Consider the following 25,829-nt stretch of genomic DNA (forward strand, 5'->3'; position numbering starts at 1 on the left):
CTGGTGTCCCGTGTAAAGGACGGCAATGCTGTAACAAAGTTTTGCAGGACTTGATCTACATAGATACTGCATTTCTGTGTAACTGAGTCCACCCCAAATACAATGGGTCTGTCCTTTAAGGGCAATGTTCCTTTATGAATTTGCATCTATCTGGGTGAAATCGGCAACAAGAAGAGGTACTAATCCTGACTAATTACATAATCAGAGAGGTCGCCCAATAGGATATTCCTAAATTCAGACCGGAAACCTAGTGTGAGATCTCTTTCCAAGACCCTGTAGCAATCAGCATTATATACAAGGTCCAAACACATTTTTCTGTATGCCAAATGGTTCATAACTACCAAATTGCCTCCCTTATCTGATGGCTTTATAATAATGGAGTGATCCTGCTCTAATCTGAGTAGCGCCTTCAGTTTGGGTGCTGTAAGGTTGGGATAATAACCGCTATTAGGGTCAAGTTTCTCTGAATCAGCTGTGACCATTTTTAGGAATATATCAAAATTTTCTGAGTTAATATTTGGAGGCAACCTGGGGCTTTTAGGGTGCAGGCCACCCCCAGTTAACCGTGAATTCAGATATTGAGATTCTTGAACACTGTCCCTAATACTTGTCACATTTCTCTCTATGCTCAGATCACAGTGAAATGGCGGAGACTGAGTGGGATTAGTTTTTTCACAGTGCTGTGACTTACAGGAGATGGCCATCTGCAGATTGGCTGGCTGCATAACATTAAGGGTCATATCGCATTCCTGGGCTTATTTACCCCAGTTTGAAGAATTAAGGCCTAATGGAATAGCTTATCTATGAAACAAGGTGGGCAACCCAATAACAGTAAAAACAACATACTTATCCCAATTTCAGAATCAAGGCGTAATAAAATTGCTTATCTATTTAACAAGGTAAACATCCCAATAACAGTAGCATTAGACAGCTTATTCACCCCAATTTGACAATCAAGGCGTAATGGAAATGTTTATCTATGAAACAAGGTGGTAACCCCAATAACAGTAAAAAAATAGCTTATTCACCCCAATTTGATAATCAAGGCGTAATAGAATTGGTTACCTATTTAACAAGGTGGACACCCCAATAACAGTTAAATGAGAAAGCTTATTCACCCCAATTTGATAACCAAGGCATAACAGAATTGCTTATCTATTAAACAAGGTGGACACCCCAATAACAGTTAACTTACACAGCTCATTCACCCTAATTTGAGAATCAAGGTGTAATAGAATTGCTTATCTATTTAAGAAGGTGGACACCCAAATAACGAGTACATTACACCACTAATTCACCCCAATTTGAGAATCAAAGCATAATGGAATTGCTTATCTATTAAACAAGGTGGACACTGTTCAGATAGATATCTTTGTGCCCTACATAGGGATTGATTTAAAGTAGGCTGTCTCCTATGGATCACTTCAGCTTCAGATTACAGAGCCTGTACTGTCACTTCAATTTTCCTATGTGCTTCCTATGCTCATCCTACAGTGTGTAAAGACTCCCTACAATCTCCCTACACTGTCCCTGCACTGTCCTTGCAGTCTCCCTATCCAATATTCCACAATTAAAGGCTTCTTGAACAATGTCCATTGTAGTGTTAATTGCAAATATTTTAATCGCAAATTTTTATCGTGAATATTGGCACTTCGAGAATTCACGAAGATGTCAAATATACTGCTATATATTCGTAATCGCAAATATTCTAGATTTTTTTTCATCAGTAACCTCCCTTCTTGCTTGTGGGCCAATGATAAGGCTGCAATATCTTTGTCAGAGCTTAGCAACATCCCTAGCAACCAATAGGAAATTTGCCTACCCCTTACTATATAGGAAACTCCCCAACAGTCATTTTTTGCAGTTCTGAGAGAGAGAGATCAGTGTCATTGCTGTGCTCTGTGCTTTGCTGAGGCATCTGGATTCTTATCCAATTACATAAGATAGTTAGTTCATATATATAATACAGATAGTCAGTGTAGGTTAGATAGTGATATAGTGTAGCTGATAGATACCAGTGCAGGGTGTTAGGTAGTGTGATAGGAATTACTGTTTCTCTGCTGTCCATACATACATGCTACAGACATAGTGCTGTGATGTCACAACAATATTTAGTGCACCAATCAGTAATTTATACTGAAGTTGCATGTATTGCGGAAACAATATGCACATCATTAGTGCAGATTTGTGCAATCGCAAAATTAATTACGAGATCACGATTTCTAGAATTCGCTAATTTATTGCGAATATTATGCAAAAAATTAGCAAAATATTGCAAAAGGGAATATTGCCTATGCCGCTCATCACTAGTCCCTAGCACTTGTCACGTTTCTCCCTATGCTCAGATCTTAGTGAAATGGCGGAGACCGGGCGGGATTAGGCTTTTTATAGGGCTGTGACATCACAGGAGATGGCCATCTGCTGATTGGCTGGCTGCATAGCATTATGAGTCATATCGTGTTCCCCAGCTTTTTTCACTTTGTAACACATGTAGCTGCCATTTTTGTAAAAAGTTTTTTCCTAAGCTTCGGATTGAATGACACTTTGGACGCTTCGGTAAGCTCAACACTATTGGTGACCTATCCGCAGGATAAGTCATGAGTATCTGATTGGGGGAGGTCTGACACCCAGGACCCCCATGATGAGCTGTTTGAGAAGGCACTGACACCTCTGTGAGGAGGATGGTGGCAACACACAAAAGATTCAGACAGAGTAAATTTTTGTAAAATTCTAGACAAATTTGATTTGTTTACAAGCACGGTGGCTCAGTGGTTAGCGCTGGTGCTGTGGTCCTTCCTAGGTTCGTAAGGCTTAGTAAGACCGCAGAGTGCACATGTCTTTGCTATTATTATATTGTTATATTGATTATCACATCCACATAATTGCTATCTTGTGTAGGATGTCTATTGTGGTACTTGTGGTTCGCTGCAGGCATCCTCCACTGTATGCATTTTTACTGGAGATCGCCATTAGGAATGGCCACAAGTGCAGGATTTGCTCCCCTGTATATATATATATGCACAACTGCATGTGGGTTTGAGCACTTCCTGCCTGTTTAATAACACGCCATTCTTTTCAGTTTGTATATATAGAGATGCCTGGAGGTGTATAAACTCCAATTTATATGAGGCTGTTTTTCATCCACAGGCTACATTTAGGTGCACCTGCGAGGCCTGGGTTATATCAGCCAGTCTTGAGTGGGACTCACAGACTCCTTCCTCCTCCTATTGCTAGCATGGTTACATGCTGGAGGTAACTGGTGAGTTGTCTGTGAGTCGGACCTCATGCTCCAGTAATTTGCCCACTGGCCCCTGCTATTGCCCATACGGCACAGGTAGGTGAGTGTTAGGTCCCGAGCTACTTGAGAAACCTTGGCGCGGTGCTCGGGCTCAGACATGTCCTACACCGTAGGACATGTTCGCTAATCTCTCAATTTTAAAATCAGTTTGAGGGTTTAGTAAGACCGCAGAGTGCACCTTTCTTTGCTATTATTATATTGTTATATTGATTATCACATCCACATAATTGCTATCTTGTGTAGGATGTCTATTGTGGTACTTGTGGTTCGCTGCGGGCATCCTCCACTGTATGCATTTTTGCTGGGGATCGCCATTAGCAACGGGCCACAAGTGCAGGATTTGCTCCCCTGTATATATATGCACAACTGCAAGTGCGTTTGAGCACTTCCTGCCTGTTTAATACCACGCCATTCTTTTCAGTTTGTATATATTGTAAAATAAACCATTTATATTTTTCCATAGACGCTTGTACCCTGTTTTACTGATTGCACAAAATAATCAGGTTCTTGATTGAACTCTTTTTGAGATGTTTATGTCCATCTCGCGGGTCAATAACGTTTGAACTATTTTTCTTTTGATCCGTTATTTTTTTTTATATATATATATATATATATATATATATATATATAAAGCATTTGCGTTATATACCCGACATAAAATGGAGGTCCCACCAAGATCGCGTTAATTCTTTGATTATTTGTGCAAATAGTAAACCGTTGCATATGTTTCTTGGCTAACCAAATTATTTATAGATCTGTGTATAACTTTGTTGTAAGAAAATGAGTGCAGCCGGTAGTGAAGCGGGTCGTGATGTTGCAACAGGAGATAGTCCATCTAGCCTGGAGCAGTTAATCCATAACGTTGTTGAATATGTCAATTCACATTTAAATTTGGATCATGATTTGGCTGCATGGATAAGTGAGAATGTGTGAATGTATGGACGCCACTTGGCACAGTCAGGAGACATCTAACTTAACTTGATGTGCTTAAAAATACCGCCAGTAAAAACCAACACCTCTTAAAGATGTTGCCATCAATTCTGTATGCATTATTAGAGGTCAGCATTTTCTCAGAGAGTAGACATGTGCATATAACAAAAATGCAAAGATATGTATCCCATATGGAAGAAAGATTAGAATCTGCAAAGGCATCGATCGAGGACTTAAAATGTGAGCTCGATCACAGCCATGCTGCCTATCACAAATTAAAAAGTGAGGCAGAGGAGCTGCACATCCGTTATAGCAGTCTGCAGCGAACAAATGAACTAGGCCAAACTGTAGCAAATGTTAAAAGTGATCTGTCTGACCATGAGGGATCTCCAGACCCTCCAATTCTCACACCCCAAAATGTAGATATGTCATCATCACATGCCTTAAAGCGCAATCCATCCGAGACCCTAAGCCACCTGAGGGTGATGGCATGATTACACAGGAGGCCTTAAAGGGATTCTGTCACCAGGTTTCACCCCTGTCAGCTAAACATATGCTGATGTTCAGGGCCTCATCACGATTCCTAATGTGGGCTTATAAATGTGATCTGTAGCCTTATTTTGCTAAAAAACAGCTTTTACTAACCTGTCACTCAAAGAAATAAGGTGCCCAAGGGGATGTCAAGCGATGCAAGGTGCCCGCCGCACCCACCGCCGTTCGTGCCCAGCGCCGCCTTTCCAGACTTCTGCGCCGCCTCCTAATCCTCTGTGCCGCCTCTCGCTCTCCCTCCCTCCCCCTCCTCCTGCTGTAAGATCTCGCGCTTGCGCACAGGGCTCTGAGAGGCTGGCGCCAGAGTGCAGGTCATACAGGAGGTTGAGCGAAGTGCCGGCGCATGCGCACTTCGCTGTAAGAAGCCAAATGGAGAAGTCCACACGGGCACTTCAGGCAGAGCCCTGTGCACACGCGCGAGATCTTACAGCAGGAGGAGGGGGAGGGAGGGAGGGAGAGCGAGAGGCGGCACAGAGTATTAGGAGGCGGCGCAGAAGTCTGGAAAGGCGGCGCTGGGCACGAACGGCGGTGGGTGCGGTGGGCACCTTGCATCGCTTGACATCCTCTTGGGCACCTTATTTCTTTGAGTGACAGGTTAGTAAAAGCTGTTTTTTAGCAAAATAAGGCTACAGATCACATTTATAAGCCCACATTAGGAATCGTGATGAGGCCCTGAACATCAGCATATGTTTAGCTGACAGGGGTGAAACCTGGTGACAGAATCCCTTTAACCCAATTAAGTCAGGCGTTTTTTAAAGCTGTAACCGCCTAACTAGGCGCTAGCGACGCAAAAGGACACAGAAGTGCCCCTCCACATCCTCCTCTAGAGAGGAATGTTAGGGTTAAGTCACCTGTGCCAAGTGGGTCTGCTGGAAGTGAGCGGAGCGTGAGTGATTGTGACAATGATGTGGGAAAGCGTGTGATCCATTCCCTACCACGCAGGCATGAGTTTGCCCAAAAGGGGGATGAGAGTTTCAGACGACCAACATATGCTGAGGTGGTCTCTAGAAAGAAAAATACTCAATGTTCAGAAAAGGATCAGAACTCCTCGAGTATTATAAAGTTTTTAAATGTCACTGTGCCCAAATTCTCTAAAAAGGTTCTCCTGAAATTGCCAATCACTTAGAACTGTACCAGTCCACCATGGATTCTTTAGAATTGTATTCTGATGCGGACAGGATCAGATTCCTACCATGGGCATTTGATGGTAAATATCGCCACTACTTTATTTAATTTAGGGAGAGGGGAATTCAGGATTGGCAGGATGTTTTGCACGAGGTCAAATTAGTATTCGGCCCTTACATAACTGTGACTGCTGCAAAACGTGATATCTATAAACTCTATAAACTCACATGTAGACCCAATCAAAGTCCCCGGGAATTTCTCCCCATCCTTAAAAATGCCTATGGGTTGGCATATAGATCCCCAAACTGGGAGTCTGAGGAGTTCAAACAACTGTTTTATGATGCAATGCCCATGCAAATTAAGCTTACCTTGGCTAGAGATCTTGATCGCAAAGCTCCATTGGACAGGTTGGTGATGGCTGCCACCTCACTGTATATATCAGTGAATGCCATGCTACAGGTGAGAGGAGATATAAAAAGTCCCCAGAACAAAGCATAGCAGAAGCCAAGGTAAACCCTAGCTTCAATTTTGAAACGCAGCCACGTAAGTTCCCTCAGTCTACAGGACCTTTCAAACAAACCCAGCGACAACAGGTAGGACCCAAGCAAACAAAACCTCAGAGCCCCAATGGGCCAGAGGGGGATAACTCCAGTGCTTGGAGGTCTAACTGCCATCCCCAATATTACAATAGGGGTCCCCAGGGATACAGGCGCTGGAACAACAGGCCCAGACAACAGAAGGAAAGTAGGCCTGAATCCCCTACCTCACCTAGAAGTCGGTCACCCACTTTTAATAAGGGCACACCAGATGTCCAAACTGTGTGCAAACCTAACAATTGTTTGGATCAGTTGGCAGATCAAGTGGCCAAATTACATGACATCATTAGTAAAATGTCCCAGGTGTCCACTGGAAAACAGCCTGAGTCTTTTTTAGGGGCAACTGCAGGACCCAGCTCAGCCCCATAATGCAGGCAGGGCAGGGTCAGAGCCCAGGCCACTGCAAGGCTACTGAGATGGTTGTAAAATAATCTAATGTGATTTCTAATCCTACTTTGCCTTGCAACGTTCTTGACCCTAAAATTGAGGCCAAGGAGGTGATGTCTAGCATGTTGTCTATGTTACAGTCTAATCACAATGATTCCTGCACTAATGTGTCTTCTCCAGTGAGTGATCCTATCATCTCAGCGTCAATCTGCGAGCTGCCGTCTGCAAGCTGTGAAGTGATCCAATGTTCCCCAAAGGTGGCGGCTGCTGCCGCCGCGAGCAGCAGGAATTCCAAGAATTCACCAGAGGTTGCGACGCTGCAGAAAGGTCAAATCCTTAACAAATGTAAAATAAGTGATCACCCTAATTTTTTATGCGATCTATTTCAGGTTGAAGGCCGATATTTTCTTGATTCTTATCTCCAAGATGAACTAATCGGGCCAATCAAGGGTTTACTTGACACAGGATCACAAGCCACTATATTGTCATATAGTTATTTCCAACAGGTATTGGAGGTGACAGCAAAGAAGCCGAAATTGAAATCGTTTGATGGCTCTTTGATAAGTGTAGGCAGAGACGCTTTGCAGGTAAAAGGTACATCATGGTTAGAATTTAAAATTGGCAAGAAGATAATTTGACATCCCACACTGATTGTGGACCTTCTCTATGATCGGCTGATCATAGGAATCAACCTCCTGAAAAGATTGAGTTCCATAGTAGACTTCATCAATGAAGTCGTCTGGACTCACGTGAAAGAACCCATTGCCTATGAGTACTCTTGTAATGCACAATCCCAACGTAATTGTCATGTGATTGAGGAAAGGTTTAACTCTGTTGAAGTTCATTTTAGGAACAATCAAACGCCGGATGTCACGATCCTGAAAAATGGTAAGCCCGAGGAAGCCGTCAACGGTGCCGCACATACCATAACCATCCAGAAGGACAGAATTGAAAAGGTAACCCTGGATGGGGATGCATTAGCTATTTCTCTTAAAGGGAGAAGTTACGAAGTCGCGGACCTGACCAGGCATACTCAATCCATGGTACGGATTGAGAAGGTTAATGATAACTTATTGATTCCTGTACAGATGAAAAATATGGCCCGAGTGAAATACGCCAAGCTGGATCGGAAATCCGAAGCCAGTTACATAAGCCTAAGTCTATTGAAACAGATCGCAAATCCTAAAATGATTAAAGTTTCCTCTCCACAGGACCAATGGGTTCATGATCTGGATGGAGATTCACAGAGTCATAATGTGATTGCAAGATTTCTATTGTCTATTTCCATAGGAGATAAAACCACAGAACATTTATTCATTGTGTTGAATGAACCACAGTACCAGATGTACATAGGTAATGACCTTCTACACCGATTTGCCGTACAGATTGATCTGGTCAACAACACTCTATGGTCCAGATTACCTGGGAACCCGGAGGGATTCCAGAATGAAGAGAAAACCTTGAGATGGGGACAACAGATGCCTTATGCTGTGAGTATCATGGTTGCAGATGAGGTTAAAATCCCTGAAGGATGTAAACCATTTCTTCTTCCTATTCAAATAAAGAAGGCTGAAGAATGCAGATACTTTGATCTGTTTATCCAACTGGATGCAGCAACTCGGCCTGAAGGTAAAGCCGACTCCTATGATAAACATCCGTCAGGATCCATTGCATATGGTAATTCATAATATGGCTCCCCATAGTATATCTCTATAAAAAGACACCATAATTGGTCTGGCTATGAATTCAGAGTATTACACTTTTGGTTTCCAAAATGATGTCATTGGACTTATTCCTGATGAATACATGACAGAAGAACAGGTAGTGGAACAACATTTTTCCTCAACACCTGAGGGGTTATTTTTGATATCCACTCTGTTTATCCTTTCAGCTCTTAAGAAGGTATATGCCACATTGAAGAATCATCACTGATTTTCAACCATAAGATCGATGAGAAGGAGTACGAGTCATACCAACAAGGAAAGGAGAAGGTACGCAATACTCAAAACGATTTAACTAGTGAGCTTGAAGAAGCTTACGAGTTAAGTCAACCTGAAATCTTTCCAGAATTTCAGGAACGGATGGAAGAGCAAATCTCTGTGGCTGAAGCATGTTCCGAGGAGCCGGAGCGTCAACAGCTAAAGGGCCTCTTCGCCGAATTCCTGGACATGTTTGCTAAGGATTCTTACAACTGTGGGGAAACTGACCTACACGTTGCAAGAATCCTAACGGATCCCAATGCACCCCCTGTATATGTTAAACAGTACCGACTTCCGCTGGCAGCTTATGAGTCGCTATCGGAAATCGTCAAAAACTTGGAGAAGCGGGGGATCATCCGTCCTGTGCACAGCTCGTTCAACCATCCTGTACTTGGGATTCTCAAACCCAATGGTCAATTCCAATTCTGTTCGGACCTAAGGCAGTTAAACAAACGTGTATACATGTCCGGATGGCCCGTGCCGTATATTGACCAGAGTTTGGCGCAAATACAGGGATCAAAATTTTCACTGCTCTGGATTGTGCGCAAGGATATTGGACAATTAATGTGGACGAGAGGGATCAATACAAACTGGCCTTTACATTTGGAAAGCAACAATATTCATGGACCCGATTACCTTTCGGGTACATAAATGCGGGTAATGAGTTTGCTGTGTTCATGCATAAGGCAATGCCTGATGCCACTGAACGAGGTACCTTATCCTATGTGGATGACATCCTAATCAAAAGCATGACTTTTGAGGAGCATCTTGCGGAACTGAGGCATGTACTAACCCAACTGAGAAATGCTGGTGTAAAACTTTCTTTACAGAAGGCTCAGTGGTGTCGTACCAAAGTTTTTTTTTTAGGTCACGAAATCACTGCCAATGGAATTAACCCACAGAAGAAGAAAGTGGAAGCAGTGATCAACACAAAGTCACCTACAAATACCAAGGAGTTGAGATCTTTCCTGGGCATGATGAACTATTCACGTAAATTCATAGATAACTATGCCGAGATTACAAAACCTCTTTTGCAGTTGCTGAAGAAACTGTAAAGTCCTTGTCACCGGTTGAGGTAAAGTTGAATGACTGTGAAAAAGCATTACTGTCAACTGTGTGGGATTTGCAATATTTCAGGAGTTTTATCCAGGGCGAAAAGATAATTGTGGAAACTGCACACAAACCACTGCAATATTTGCAGAGTGATAGAATCAAGGATAGGAATTTATCAAACAGCAGGATAACAGCCTGGACGATGTCCTTGATAGGATGGCCATTGGAAATCAAGTACAAACACAATAATAAGAATCCAGTTGCTCAAGGATTAGCCGAACTTCATGATTGTTCCAATTCAGGACATAAAGGTGAATCACCGCAAAATGATTTCCTGGAAGAACAATCTGCATCTCCATACAAGTCTTATGAAGAAGAATACTGCAAATCCTTACCATGTGTATATGTTGACGGCTGTTCTTTCCATACAGATATAGGAACTGAGCGCACATTGGTTGCGGGTATCGGAATCGTATGGAATAATACATTCCCAGACATGTCCGTCGGATACAAAATTGGTTCCAAAAGTAGCCAGTTCGCGGAGCTCACCGCTGTGTATAAAGCTGTACAAATGGCTATTGATTCTGGTCTTAAAGAGTTTGTTATAATCACAGATTCCAATTATATTCGCAGTAGCTTCGTGGAGTACTTCCCTCGATGGAAAAGGTCTAATATGGTAAGAGGTAACAATAAGCCTGTCAAGCATGGTAAAATGTTTTGTAAGATCGACAAGATGGTTACCACCCATGGTCTCACCATTTACTGGAAAAAGGTAAGAGGTCACTCAAAATCTCCAGGTATGGATAAGGAGGGGAATGATTTGGAAGATTCCCTAGCTAAACAAGCAGCCATTAATGGAGAAGTCTTTGACGTTGATGACCTCATGGGAACTATCCAAGTGGATGCAATGACAAGAAAACAGGCCCAAAAGGAAACCGAAGCCAATGTGGCACAATGGAGCCAAGATTCCCCTAGTGTGGATCTCATCACGAGTCAAAAGGGGATCCAGTTATTGTTATGTTTTATAAACACATTGAAGATCCGCAGAATTGTCCCATGACTATGGAAGACTGTGCAGGCAAGGAAGAGTTACGAATTTTGATGAAGGGTAAGTCCCAATTCTCGTTACAGGATGGATTGTTGGTAAGAACCTCAAAGAATGGTATCTCACAATGGGTGGTACCCACAGCATACCGAGGTTTGATGTTACAACACGCCCATGACGCCCCAACGGCTGGTCATCGAGGTGAGAAGTTAACGTATGAATTATTACGGGATTACGCTTATTGGCCTCATATGTTGCAAGACGTTCGTACATATTGTCAAGTATGTTTAATATGACCTCAATTCCAGCCACAAGCACCCACTCATCGGGCACCGCTGATGAAAAGGGGAATGTCCATGCCATGGTCAGACATCCAGATTGACTTTATTAGATCAGTAACAACTTCATCAAAAGGCAGCAGATATATGTTAACCGTGACTTGTCTATTCACAAAATGGGTAGAATGTTTGCCTTGTAAGACTTGCAGTTCAAGTGTGTGTGCGTCTTTACTCATTAACCACGTGTTTTCCAGGTTCGGTCTTCCCCAACGCATTAAGTCCGATCGCGGAAGTCATTTCACTAGTGAGGTGATGACAAAAACGTGGGAGATACTGGGAGTAAAAAGGAAGCTATATATAGCTTACCGGCCAGCCTCTAGTGGTGGAGTGGAATGCTACAACCAAACAATTGTCAACATTCTAAAGAAATTTGTCAATGAACTCGGTAAGGACTGGGATGTAAAGTTGCCTCTGGTTCTGATGACCATCAGAGCCACTCCAAGTGCAGCAACCAAACTTTCTCCCTTTGAAATGATCACAGGCAGGAAGATGGTGTTACCCCAGCATTTACTCTACCGGACAACAGACCAAAATTTGATAAATGCTTAACAGCCCATCAATACATAGAGAATCTACGTAAGCATCTTCAGCATGCTTTTGCATTTGCCCAGAAGAATCTGGAGAAAGCAGCCGTGAGCGCCAAAACCTACTATGATCTGAAGACTACTCAAAAGGAGTACCAGATTTACAATCAGGTTTATCTCTATAACTTCGCCCGGGATCAAGTGAAGGAATGGAAGTTCCTGCCTCCCTGGAAGGGACCCTATGTCGTCATTGACAAATTGTCACCTGTGGTCTATAAGATCAAAATTCCTAAGGGAGGTGAATTTATAGAGAAATGGGTGCATATTAATCAATTACGTGTTTGTCATCCTAGGTCACAACTTCGCCAAATGGAAGGATTGCCGGATGATGAAGAGTAAAGAGATATCAAGGTTCCAGCTAAAGGCGGAAATGCAGGATTGGTATAGTATGAACATACAAATGTACTAACCTATCCTCATGTATTTTCCTCTATAACTAATTATCTCTTGACTCACTTTTGGATCGAGAACTTGCTCTGTTCAAGAAAAGAAACAATGACAAATCAAAGATGCATGGTAGAATGAACTCTTTTCTTGCAGGAGTGATAAAAAGTGGAAGATGTATGTATTTTTATACAATATATTACAGGCGAAAGATGGCATTGAGGGTTGTTGCCGTTATCTACATCGTCCTGATCTTGGGGAAGGAGTTCCAGGACGAGCCGATTATATCAGTTTGGATCCACGTGTCTTCGTCGAAAGACAGTTCAACATTTCCGAGATTTCGTCTCCGGAGATAAAGATGTGGTATTAAATGCATATCGGCTATTCCCAAGAAAGGATTACACAGATCCTGGAACAGACAAGGAAAACCATGACCAGAGAACAGTTTTCAACAAGTCGACGACCAAAGCGGTTCATTTCTGCGATTACAGCCGCCATAAATTTTGGCGTAGTGGGCATTGTCATTGCCACCAGTGTATCAGCTGTTAATTCCATCTCTATTAAGATTTGAAACTTGAGATCGGTTCACTGAAAAGGAACCTGGTGAGTATTCATGCAGAGATGGAGAATCAGAAAAAACATTTATCGGACTTATATTCCATTGTAGAGGATACTGTAGTTACCAACAACTTACACTCAAAGTTATTGACTCATTCAATAAATCTTCATGAGAGTAATGAACAGTTTAAACAAGAACTTATTTCCCTAAAAGAGCGTATTGACTTCCATACTCAAGTCTATCATGATGAAGTACAAAGTGGGATACAGGACTTAAGGGAAGGACGCATTCCCCTATACTTTGTTTCGTATGATATCATTTGTAAAATGCTACAAAAGGTCAGTGAAGAGAAAGTAGAGGACATCCAACTGAACTTAGCGTTCAACATGGGGATTGCCATACCATTGTATATTGATCCTATAAAGATGGAAATCTGTTTTCTTCTTTCAATTCCCGTAGTTTCTACAAATAATGTGTTCCAGATGAAAAGAATTCATAATGTGGGCACTTGGAAAGACAATATCCACGTTAGGATTCAGACTCCTGACATTGTAGCCTACTAGCTCTGGAAACTGGACTGGCTTTCGGTCCCAATTCTGGACATTTGCGTAACATTCCGAGACAACAATTTCCAGTGCGAAGGCGATCCTTTCAATTATGATGCAACCAACGCATTGTGTGGTCTCGAATATGAGAAACATGGATCGGAAAAGTGCCAGGTAGTGATAGTCCCACAACATGGACAGTGACATACCAGATATATTATTTTAATTTGCGATCTCCATTAATTTTTGTTTTCAATGCAAAATATCGGCAATATAATTTTCGCGTACACGCATGCGCAAATGCACTATACAGTACCCAAATGCTCTATAAAGATAGTATATTGGTATATAACACCCCGCTAATCTGTTTTTTTGGGGGACGACTGGTATATCACACCAGTAGAAATTATTTGTTCCAATAACGCTTGTCCCTCTATATACCTGCAGTATTGCAGCAGAACCGCACACAACTGCCGCACAATACAAATGCACTTTAATATACTTTCTAACATAGATAGTATATTATAACATTGTACAAGGAAGGCATCCATTAGAATATACATGAAGATAAAATGTAACCTTTAATAATTTTAGTATGAGGGTCCATTCACACGTCCGTAAGTGTTTTGCGGACACCGGCAATGTGCATTCCGCAATTTGTGGACCGCACATCGCCGGCACTATAATAGAAAATGCAATTGCGGACAAGAATAGGACATGTTCTATTTTTTTGCGGAAACGGAAGCACAGATGCGGAAGTGCGGATCCGCGGATGCAGACAGCACATTCCGGCCCCATTGAAAATTAATGGGTCTGCACCCGTTCCGCAAAATTGCAGAACGGATGCGGAACCATTTTTCGGATGTGTGAATGGAAAAGATATACCTCAAAATGAAAATAAATGAAATTATTAAAGTTAACCAAAAAGCATAGATGTGGTATGCAATAACAAGTGCTAGGCGGCACTAAATCAGGTGCCCGGCGGCACCAAATCAGAAACCATATGTCCTACCACAATCCGGGGGGTATCAGTGCACATCAGTGAATCCAGGAGGGAAAGCAAAAAAACATCCATCCCTGGACTAGATGATGATGTGGTATTGAAGGACAGGGTGGGCAAAGAACTGTCCCTGATATTTCCCTACAGGGGGGTGCTATTCTGGCCCTGATAGCCTAACAACAGACCACCCGCCCTGATAATAGCGACCTCGTACGGAACCTTACCCTATATAAAAATGGCCCTAGTAAGCCCCTAGCCCCTAGGCCCCTGACTTCCAGGTGATCACTATATAGATCTATGTGTTTTTGACTCATTAAAAAAGTATATTATAAGTATATCGCACACCTCTGTGTATCACACATATCGATAGCACACCTATACTAGTGCTTAAAATGACTTTTGTGGCCCTATTAGCTAGCGTTTGGTGTCCCTAACAGCCTGTTCCTGCTCCACACAGCAACCTCTCCCTACACTGGCAAAACACTGAATGTAAAATGGCGGCCAGATCAGGTTTATTTATAAGGTAGGGGGTATGTCCATGTGCTGAAATGTCTCAATTGGCTGTCCTGTACCACCTTATGGATGTGTCATGGGTCAAAGTTCTTCACAATGTAAAATAATATGGCGGGCGCGAATTTCTCCATATGGTCGCATGTTTGGCGAATCGCGAACACGCAAAGTTCGCCTCGAAACGATCGCCGTGCGAACCGCAAGGCCATCTCTAGTGCTAGGTGACCCTGTCTAAAATCGAGGAGGATAAGGTAGTGAACGCTGTTTTGATACAAGACAAATGGCTTCTTAGTACCCGTTTACCAGATATGACTGTTTTTCAAATGATCATGTGATGGTGAAAGTCATTGCCCTACCTTCTCGTGTCTCCATTGTAAAAGTGCCCCGTAATTCCAGGATTATGATGGGAAACCGTACTCTTTATCCGGTCGACATAAAGGACATTGAAGGGACAGTAGAGAGTATTGATGCCTTCAAAAACCAAGAGATTACCATAAATTCAGATTTAAAATTTCTGCTAGATAACAAGCCTAGCCATACAGTCTGCATGGTAATCAGGAAGGATAAAGTCACCATGGACACGTTACAGTATTCTTCGTTGGACAATGATATGTTAAATCCCTCCGTTTGGACATGGGGGGGTGGATTATATATGGGGAGTGCTGATTGTCACCATTCTGGGATGGTTAAGTTTCCTGACCATCCAAGTGGTGCTTGGACAAAGTTCTTCAGAAAGACTTTAGCAAAGCTCTAATTGGAGCATTACAAACCGAGTCTGCGCACCCCGGTTCTTGAGGAATCCGAATGAAAAGCCCTTTGTGACATTCCAATGTAGTCCAACTTCTCTATTGGATTACATTGTAATGAAGTTTTTTTTTTCATAAGTGTAAACAGTTATATCTACTTATTCTAATTATAATAGGTATTCATTGCCTTTAAGAGCAATGTTGATTTATATTCACTGTTTTGTATGAATTTTCATGTAGGCCGAAGTAAGTCCATGAGAAGATTACTGTGCCGTTCAAAAAGCTAGTGTTATAGTAACAATATATTATACATTTAGACAGTTAGAAGATACACCGCACCTGCAGATTTAGAGGCTCCATTATATTTCTTATCTGAACATGAATTCCACATGTGAGAATTGTCTAGATGTTCCTCAAAGTATACATTTATGTATCAAAGTTTGTCCCTCGGCTCTAAGACAAGGCCTCCAGATGTCAGAGGTGTGTAGTATTGAAAATATTAGGCATGTATGAGTTAACCCTTAATGGGATGATGCTTATTGCTTATACAACAGTGCCACCTAGATATGAGCAGTTAATACTACATCAGTAGCAAAAGTGCATTCTGGGTAGTATTATGATGTCACATTCCTTATCAATGCCCACGCCCATCCAACAATGATTGGAAAGTCCAAACTAGGAGGGTGTGTTCATCTGATAAGTTTTGGGTTAAGAAGCCAGATACCAAAAAGAAAAAAAAAAAGAAAGAAAGGGAGATCTCTGGAAAAACATTTGGATTATAGATCTCTGGAGAAACATTTGGATTATCGGGAAAAACTCTTGAGAGCTGATTGCCCCAAGACTCATCACTTGACCCTTGGTAATGTATATTTTTGTTTTATGTAGTATTGATCTAAATTAATTGGCTTGATACTTAGCCAGATACCCGCTCATTTCAGGACGTGTAACGTTAGTTGCTACATCAGTATTTTCTCTGATTTTAGTTACGATGCATAAAACTGAATAAAGGGGATAATATTGGAGAAACTCTCTGTTGGGAATCTTTAAATTCCCTAGTTTGATATCAAGCCAATAATTTATAAGTTTTGTTGCAATACTACCATTATCTGAGATTGGTCATCATTTTGAAGCAGAGCAAGGGCTCGTATCTGTCGTTTCTTGATTCGGTTTTCCGCATAATCCATTGATTGTATATCTCTCTCAATTTTAAAGCCGTATTGCATAATATTCTTGTGTTTGTTGAGTAGTGTTTTGTTGGCACCATGTAGTGGTGAATTCTGGGTACTGCATATCATTGTATATTATTGAAATTTATGTTGATAAATTTTTGATTGTATTTTAAACTATTGTAAAATAAACCATTTATATTTTTGCATAGATGCTTGTACCCTGTTTTACTGATTGCACAAAATAATCAGGTTCTTCATTGAACTCTTTTTGAGATGTAGAGATGGCCCGAATAGTTCGCCGGCAAATAGTTCCAGGCGAACATAGCTTGTTCGCCGCAGAGGGCGAACAAATGCGATGTTCGGTCCGCCCCTATACATCATCAGTGAGTAAACTTTGACCCTGTACCTCACAGTCAGCAGACACATTCCAGCCAATCAGCAGCAGACCCTCCCTCCCAGACCCTCCCACCTCCTGGACAGCATCCATTTTAGATTCATTCGGAAGCTGCATTCTCAGTGAGAGGAGGGACAGTGCTGCTGCTGCTGATTCAATAGGGAAAACGTTAGCTAGGGCAGTGTTCTGTGTCCACAGACTCATCTGCTGTAAGGACAGCGTCCTGACAGCACCCCAAAAAGCCTTTTTCAGGGCTGGTACATCAGTCTGCTTTTTTATATTTTTTTATATACAGTACAGACCAAAAGTTTGGACACACCTTCTCATTCAAAGAGTTTTCGTTATTTTCATGACTATGAAGGAATCAAAACTATGAATTAACACATGTGGAATTATATACATAACAAACAAGTGTGAAACAACTGAAAATATGTCATATTCTAGGTTCTTCAAAGTAGCCACCTTTTGCTTTGATTACTGCTTTGCACACTCTTGGCATTCTCTTGATGAGCTTCAAGAGGTAGTCCCCTGAAATGGTCTTCCAACAGTCTTGAAGGAGTTCCCAGAGATGCTTAGCACTTGTTGGCCCTTTTGCCTTCACTCTGCGGTCCAGCTCACCCCAAACCATCTCGATTGGGTTCAGGTCCGGTGACTATGGAGGCCAGGTCATCTGGCACAGCACCCCATCACTCTCCTTCATGGTCAAATAGCCCTGACTTTCAAAGTTTTCCCAATTTTTCGGCTGACTGCCTGACCTTCATTTCTTAAAGTTTTTCTTTACTTAGCTGCTTTTTTCTTGCCATAATACAAATTCTAACAGTCTATTCAGTAGGACTATCAGCTGTGTATCCACCTGACTTCTCCTCAACGCCACTGATGGTCCCAACCCCATTTATAAGGCAATAAATCCCACTTATTAAACCTGACAGGGCACACCTGTGAAGTGAAAACCATTTTAGGGGACTACCTCTTGAAGCTCATCAAGAGAATGCCAAGAGTGTGCAAAGCAGTAATCAAAGCAAAAGGTGGCTACTTTGAAGAACCTAGAATATAACATATTTTCAGTTGTTTCACACTTGTTTGTTATGTATATAATTCCACATGTGTTAATTCATACTTTTGATGCCTTCAGTGTGAATCTACAATTTTCATAGTCATGAAAATAAAGAAAACTCTTTGAATGAGAAGGTGTGTCCAAACTTTTAGTCTGTACTGTATATATATATTGCAGTTGCCTGCCCGTGTGTGAGAGGCTGCAGGCTCAGTCACAGACAGTACTGTGTGCATACCATTCATACAAGGTGTGGCAAAAAATACCTCACAGATAAAAAAAAATTATATTTAATCTTTGTCTGTGATATAATCACAGTTGCAAGCCAGTGTGTGTCAGGCCCACACAGACTGTATTGTGGCCACTGGCTAGGCCTCCACTCATACCGTTACAGGGTGTCACTCACTCAAATACCTTTCAGATAAAAAAAAATGATATTTAATATTTTTCTGTGATATAATCACATTTGCAAGCCCGTGTGTGTCAGGCCCACACAGACTGTTTTGTGGACACTGGCTAGTCGCTAGGCACTCATACCGTTACTGGGTGTCACTCACTCACAAATACCTTGAAGATAAAAAAAAACTATATTTAATATTTTTCTGTGATATAATCACATTTGCAAGCCCGTGTGTGTCAGGCCCACACAGACTGTATTGTGGCCACTGGCTAGTGGCTAGGCCTCCACTCATACCGTTACAGGGTGTCACTCACTCACAAATACCTCGCAGATAAAAAAAAATGATATTTAATATTTTTCTGTGATATAATCACAGTTGCAAGCCCGTGTGTGTCAGGCCCACACAGACTGTATTGTGGCCACTGGCTAGTGGCTAGGCCTCCACTCATACCGTTACAGGGTGTCACTCACTCACAAATACCTTGCAGATAAAAAAAAAAATTCTATTTAATCTTTTTCTGTGATATAATCACAGTTGCAAGCCAGTGTGTGTCAGGCCCACACAGACTGTATTGTGGCCACTGGCTAGTCCTCCACTCATACCGTTACAGAGTGTCACTCACTCAAATACCTTTCAGATAAAAAAAATTCTATTTAATATTTTCTGTGATATAATCACATTTGCAAGCCCGAGTGTGTCAGGCCCACACAGACTGTATTGTGGCCACTGGCTAGTGGCTAGGCCTCCACTCATACCGTTACAGGGTGTCACTCACTCAAATACCTTTCAGATAAAAAAAAATTCTATTTAATATTTTTCTGTAATATAATTACATTCACAAGCCCGTGTGTGTCAGGCCCACACAGACTGTTTTGTGGCCACTGGCTAGTGGCTAGGCCTCCACTCATACCGTTACAGGGTGTCACTCACTCACAAATACCTTGAAGATAAAAAAAAATTATATTTAATATTTTTCTGTGATATAATCACATTTGCAAGCCCGTGTGTGTCAGGCCCACACACTGTATTGTGGCCACTGGCTAGTGGCTAGGCCTCCACTCATACCGTTACAGGGTGTCACTCACTCACAAATACCTCGCAGATAAAAAAAAAATTCTATTTAATATTTTTATGTGATATAATCACATTTGCAAGCCCGTGTGTGTCAGGCCCACACAGACTGTATTGTGGCCACTGGCTAGTGGCTAGGCCTCCACTCATACCGTTACAGGGTGTCACTCACACAAATACCTTGCAGATAAAAAAAATATATATTTAATCTTTTTCTGTGATATAATCACAGTTGCAAGCCAGTGTGTGTCGGGCCCACACAGACTGTATTGTGGCCACTGGCTAGTCCTCCACTCATACCGTTACAGAGTGTCACTCACTCAAATACCTTTCAGATAAAAAAAATTTGATTTAATATTTTCTGTGATATAATCACATTTGCAAGCCCGTGTGTGTCAGGCCCACACAGACTGTATTGTGGCCACTGGCTAGTGGCTAGGCCTCCACTCATACCATTACAGGGTGTCACGCACTCACAAATACCTCGCAGATAAAAAAAAAAAAATATATTTAATCTTTTTCTGTGATATAATCACAGTTGCAAGCCCGTGTGTGTCAGACCCACACAGACTGTATTGTGGCCACTGGCTAGGCCTCCACTCATACCGTTACAGGGTGTCACTCACTCAAATACCTTTCAGATAAAAAAAATTCTATTAAATATTTTCCTGTGATATAATCACATTTGCAAGCCCGAGTGTGTCAGGCCCACACAGACTGTATTGTGGCCACTGGCTAGTGGCTAGGCCTCCACTCATACCGTTACAGGGAGTCACTCACTCACAAATAACTCGCAGATAAAAAAAAATATATTTAATCTTTTTCTGTGATATAATCACAGTTGCAAGCCAGTGTGTGTCAGGCCCACACAGACTGTACTGTGCCCACTACCCACCACTTATATAGGGTGGTACAGTACCTTGCACGCATAGTAACACTTATCTAATAAAAAATGACAAGCAGATGCAGGCCATGCGGCAGGGGCCGTCGTGGTCGTGGTGCTGTGATTTCCACTGGCCCTGGAATAATGCCCAGTGTTCAGAGGCCACGTACCCTGAACCCCAAAAATTCGGAGAAAATAGTTGACTGGCTTACACAGGACACCCAATCTTCAACAGCTTCCGCTAAGAACATTGACGCACCATCCTCCTCCAGCTCAGCTTTGGTCACCTGCTCTCAAGTTACCACTCTCCCGCCCGCCGCATCCACCACCACTACCACCACAGCCACCACAGCCGCTTCACTTGATCCCTCAGAGGAGTTATTTACACATCAGTTGGATGAAATTAGTGATGCGCAACCATTGTTGCCAGAGGATGGAGATAACAGGGATATGTCTCAGTCAGGCAGCATTACACACATGGATGTACAGTGTGATGATGATGATGAAGTTTTACCCGCTGCTGCTTCCTTTGCTGAGGTGTCAGATACAAGTGAAGTGGTTGATGATGACGATGTGTTCGTGGATGCCACGTGGGTGCCTGCTCGAAGAGAAGAAGAAGAGGGGGAAAGTTCAGAAGGGGAGACAGAGAGAAGGAGGAGACGAGTTGGAAGCAGGGGGAGGTCGTCGCAAGGAGCTAGTGGCACAGTCAGACAGCATGTATCGGCACCCGGGGTCAGCCAGACAGCACGCCAATCAACACGTGCTGTTGCCACAACAAGAATGCCGTCATTGCAAAGCTCAGCAGTGTTGCATTTTTTTGTGTGTCTGCTAGGGATGAGCGAACCCGAACTGTATAGTTCGGGTTCGTAACGAATTTTGGGGTGTCCGTGACACGGACCCGAACCCGAACATTTTCGTAAAAGTCCGGGTTCGGGTTCGGTGTTCGGCGATTTCTTGGCGATTTTTGAAAGGCTGCAAAGCAGCCAATCAACAAGCGTCATACTACTTGCCCCAAGAGGCCATCACAGCCTTGCCTACTATTGGCATGGCTGTGATTGGCCAGTGCAGCATGTGACCCAGCCTCTATATAAGCTTGGGTCACGTAGCGCTGCACGTCACTCTGCTGATTCAAGCATAGGGAGAGGTTGCTGCTGCGACGTTAGGGCGAGATTAGGCAGATTAACTCCTCCAAAAGACTTAATTCAGTGATCGATCTCCAGCTGTGGATCATTGAAGTGCTAATATCGACTTGCTCACTTTTTTTAGGCTGCCCTGTTTTTAGATCACTTTTTTTCTGGGGTGATCGGCGGCCATTTTGTGGCTTGTGGTGCGCCAGCACAAGCTACCACCAAGTGCTTTTAACCATCAATAGTGTGGTTATTTTTTGCTATATCCTACATCAGCTGCAGGCTGAGCCTGTGTCACCGAAGTGCATTTAACAATCAACAGTCTGGTTATTTTTTGGCCATATACTACATCAGGTGCAGGCTGAGCCTGTGTCACCCAAGTGCATTTAACCATCAACAGTGTGGTTATTTTTTGGCCATATACTACATCAGGTGCAGGCTGAGCCTGTGTCACCCAAGTGCATTTAACCATCAACAGTGTGGTTAATTTTTGGCCATATACTACATCAGGTGCAGGCTGAGCCTGTGTCACCCAAGTGCATTTAACCATCAACAGTGTGGTTCATTTTTGTCCATATACTACATCAGGTGCAGGCTGAGCCTGTGTCACCCAAGTGCATTTAACCATCAATAGTGTGGTTATTTTTTGGCCATATACTACATCAGGGGCAAGTTGAGCCTGTCACCCAGGGCCTAAAAAATAGACCTGACATTTCTATTCAACCAAATCTGTACTGTTTTAGCTGGTCAAGTTATTTGTAGTGACCGTAAAAGCACAGTTTTTGTTCTGGGTTGAAAAACTATTCCCAAATTTGCCATTCTCAAAAGAAGTAGTTTATGCTATATGAGGCCTAATTGAAATCTATCCCAAAAAGGATATCTTCGATTCAAGGTGCTGATAGTGTCATTCAGAAAAACTTAACACACACGCTACAGTGCAGATACAAGTCTAATTCTGTGATTAAACGTATACCTGTCACACAGCGCAAAAAAAAATAGGCCTCACATTTCTATTCAACCAAATCTGTACTGTTTGAGCTGGTCAAGTTATTTGTAGTGACCGTAAAAGCACAGTTTTTGTTCTGGGTTGAAAAACTATTCCCAAATTTGACATTCTCAAAAGAAGTAGTTTATGCTATATGAGGCCTAATTGAAATCTATCCCAAAAAGGATATCTTCGATTCAAGGTGCTGATAGTGTCATTCAGAAAAACTTAACACACACGCTACCGTGCAGATACAAGTCTAATTCTGTGATTAAACCTATACCTGTCACACAGCGCAAAAAAAAATAGGCCGTCACATTTCTATTCAACCAAATCTGTACTGTTTGAGCTGGTAAAGTTATTTGTAGTGACCGTAAAAGCACAGTTTTTGTTCTGGGGTGAAAAACTATTCCCAAATTTGCCATTCTCAAAATTGTGGTGAACGGGAACAATGAGGAAAACATCTAATAAGGGACGCGTACGCAAACGTGGACATGGTCGTGGTGGTGTTAGTGGACCCTCTGGTGCTGGGAGAGGACGTGGCCGTTCTGCCACAGCCACACGTCCTAGTGAACCAACTACCTCAGGTCCCAGTAGCCAGCAGAATTTACAGCGATATTTGATGGGGCCCAATGCCGTTCTAAGGATGGTAAGGCCTGAGCAGGTACAGGCATTAGTCAATTGGGTGGCCGACAGTGGATCCAGCATGTTCACATTATCTCCCACCCAGTCTTCTGCAGAAAGCGCACAGATGGCGCATGAAAACCAAGCCCATCGGTCTGTCACATCACCCCCATGCATATCAGGGAAACTGTCTGAGCCTCAAGTTATGCAGCAGTCTCTTATGCTGTTTGAAGACTCTGCTGCCAGGGTTTCCCAAGGGCATCCACCTAGCCCTTCCCCAGGGGTGGTAGAGATAGAATGCGCTAACGCACAACCACTTATTTTTCCTGATGATGAGGACATGGGAATACCACCTCAGCACGTCTCTGATGATGACGAAACACAGGTGCCAACTGCTGCGTCTTTCTGCAGTGTGCAGACTGAACAGGAGGTCAGGGATCAAGACTGGGTGGAAGACGATGCAGGGGACGATGAGGTCCTAGACCCCACATGGAATAAAGGTCGTGCCACTGACTTTCACAGTTCGGAGGAAGAGGCAGTGGTGAGACCGAGCCAACAGCGTAGCAAAAGAGGGAGCAGTGGGCAAAATCAGAACACCCGCCGCCAAGAGACTCCGCCTGCTACTGACCGCCGCCATCTGGGACCGAGCACCCCAAAGGCAGCTTCAAGGAGTTCCCTGGCATGGCACTTCTTCAAACAATGTGCTGACGACAAGACCCGAGTGGTTTGCACGCTGTGCCATAAGAGCCTGAAGCGAGGCATTAACGTTCTGAACCTTAGCACAACCTGCATGACCAGGCACCTGCATGCAAAGCATGAACTGCAGTGGAGTAAACACCTTAAAAACAAGGAAGTCACTCAGGCTCCCCCTGCTACCTCTTTTGCTGCTGCCGCCTCGGCCTCTTATGCTGCTGCCGCCGCCTCGGCCTCTTCCTCCGCCTCTGGAGGAACGTTGGCACCTGTCACCCAGCAAACATAGGATGTACCACCAACACCACCACCTGCGTCACCAAGCATCTCAACCATGTCACACGGCAGCGTTCAGCTCTCCATCTCACAAACATTTGAGAGAAAGCGTAAATTCCCACCTAGCCACCCTCGATCCCTGGCCCTGAATGCCAGCATTTCTAAACTACTGGCCTATGAAATGCTGTCATTTAGGCTGGTGGACACAGACAGCTTTAAACAGCTCATGTCGCTTGCTGTCCCACAGTATGTTGTTCCCAGCCGCCACTACTTCTCCAAGAGAGCCGTGACTTCCCTGCACAACCAAGTGTCCGATAAAATCAAGTGTGCACTGCGCAACGCCATCTGTGGCAAGGTCCACCTAACCACAGATACGTGGACCAGTAAGTACGGCCAGGGACGCTATATCTCCCTAACTGCACACTGGGTAAATGTAGTGGCGGCTGGGCCCCAGGCGGAGAGCTGTTTGGCGCACGTCCTTCCGCCGCCAAGGATCGCAGGGCAACATTCTTTGCCTCCTGTCTCCTCCTCCTCCTAGTCAGCTTCCTCCTCCTCTTCTTCCACCTGCTCATCCACACACCTTCACCACCAACTTCAGCACAGCCCGGGGTAAACGTCAGCAGGCCATTCTGAAACTCATATGTTTGGGGGACAGGCCCCACACCGCACAGGAGTTGTGGCGGGGTATAGAACAACAGACCGACGAGTGGTTGCTGCCGGAGAGCCTCAAGCCCGGCCTAATGGTGTGCGATAATGGGCGAAATCTCGTTGCAGCTCTGGGACTAGCCGGTTTGACGCACATCCCTTGCCTGGCGCATGTGCTGAATTTGGTGGTGCAGAAGTTCATTCGCAACTAACCCGACATGTCAGAGCTGCTGCATAAAGTGCGGGCCGTCTGTTCGCGCTTCCGGCGTTCACACCCTGCTGCTGCACGCCTGTCTGCGCTACAGCGTAACTTCGGCCTTCCTGCTCACCGCCTCATATGCGATGTGCTCACCAGGTGGAACTCCACCTTGCACATGCTGGACAGACTGTGCGAGCAGCAGCAGGCCATACTGGAGTTTCAGCTGCAGCACGCACAGCACGCACGGGTCAGTCGCACTGCGGAACAGCACCACTTCACCACCAATGACTGGGCCTCCATGCGAGACCTGTGTGCCCTGTTGCGCTGTTTCGAGTACTCCACCAACATGGCCAGTGGCGATGACGCCGTTATCAGCGTTACAATACTACTTCTATGTCTCCTTGAGAAAACACTTAGGGCGATGATGGAAGAGGAGGTGGCCCAGGAGGAAGAGGAGGAAGAGGGGTCATTTTTAGCACTTTCAGGCCAGTCTCTTCGAAGTGACTCAGAGGGAGGTTTTTTGCAACACCAGAGGCCAGATACAAATGTGGCCAGACAGGGCCCACTACTGGAGGACGACGAGGACGAGGATGAGGATGAGGAGGAGGTGGAGGAGGATGAGGATGAAGCATGTTCACAGCGGGGTGGCACCCAAAGCAGCTCGGGCCCATCACTGGTGCGTGGCT

The 25,829-nt window shown here is 43.6% G+C and overlaps 1 protein-coding gene across 1 annotated transcript in view; it reads right to left on the reverse strand.

The window, feature by feature from the left end:
- Positions 1-12,506: 12,506 nt before the first annotated feature.
- LOC120993783 overlaps positions 12,507-25,829 on the reverse strand; it is a gene marked incomplete at its 5' end in the record, with an annotated part of 123,233 nt that continues 109,910 nt past the window's right edge. Inside the window, one exon of the mRNA XM_040422255.1 lies at positions 12,507-12,677. Within this exon, the coding sequence (XP_040278189.1) occupies positions 12,507-12,677 (171 nt within the window). The remainder of the gene's footprint in view (positions 12,678-25,829) is intronic.

The sequence above is a fragment of the Bufo bufo genome, chromosome 3 (genome assembly GCF_905171765.1).
Source record: "Bufo bufo chromosome 3, aBufBuf1.1, whole genome shotgun sequence".
NCBI lineage: Eukaryota > Metazoa > Chordata > Amphibia > Anura > Bufonidae > Bufo > Bufo bufo.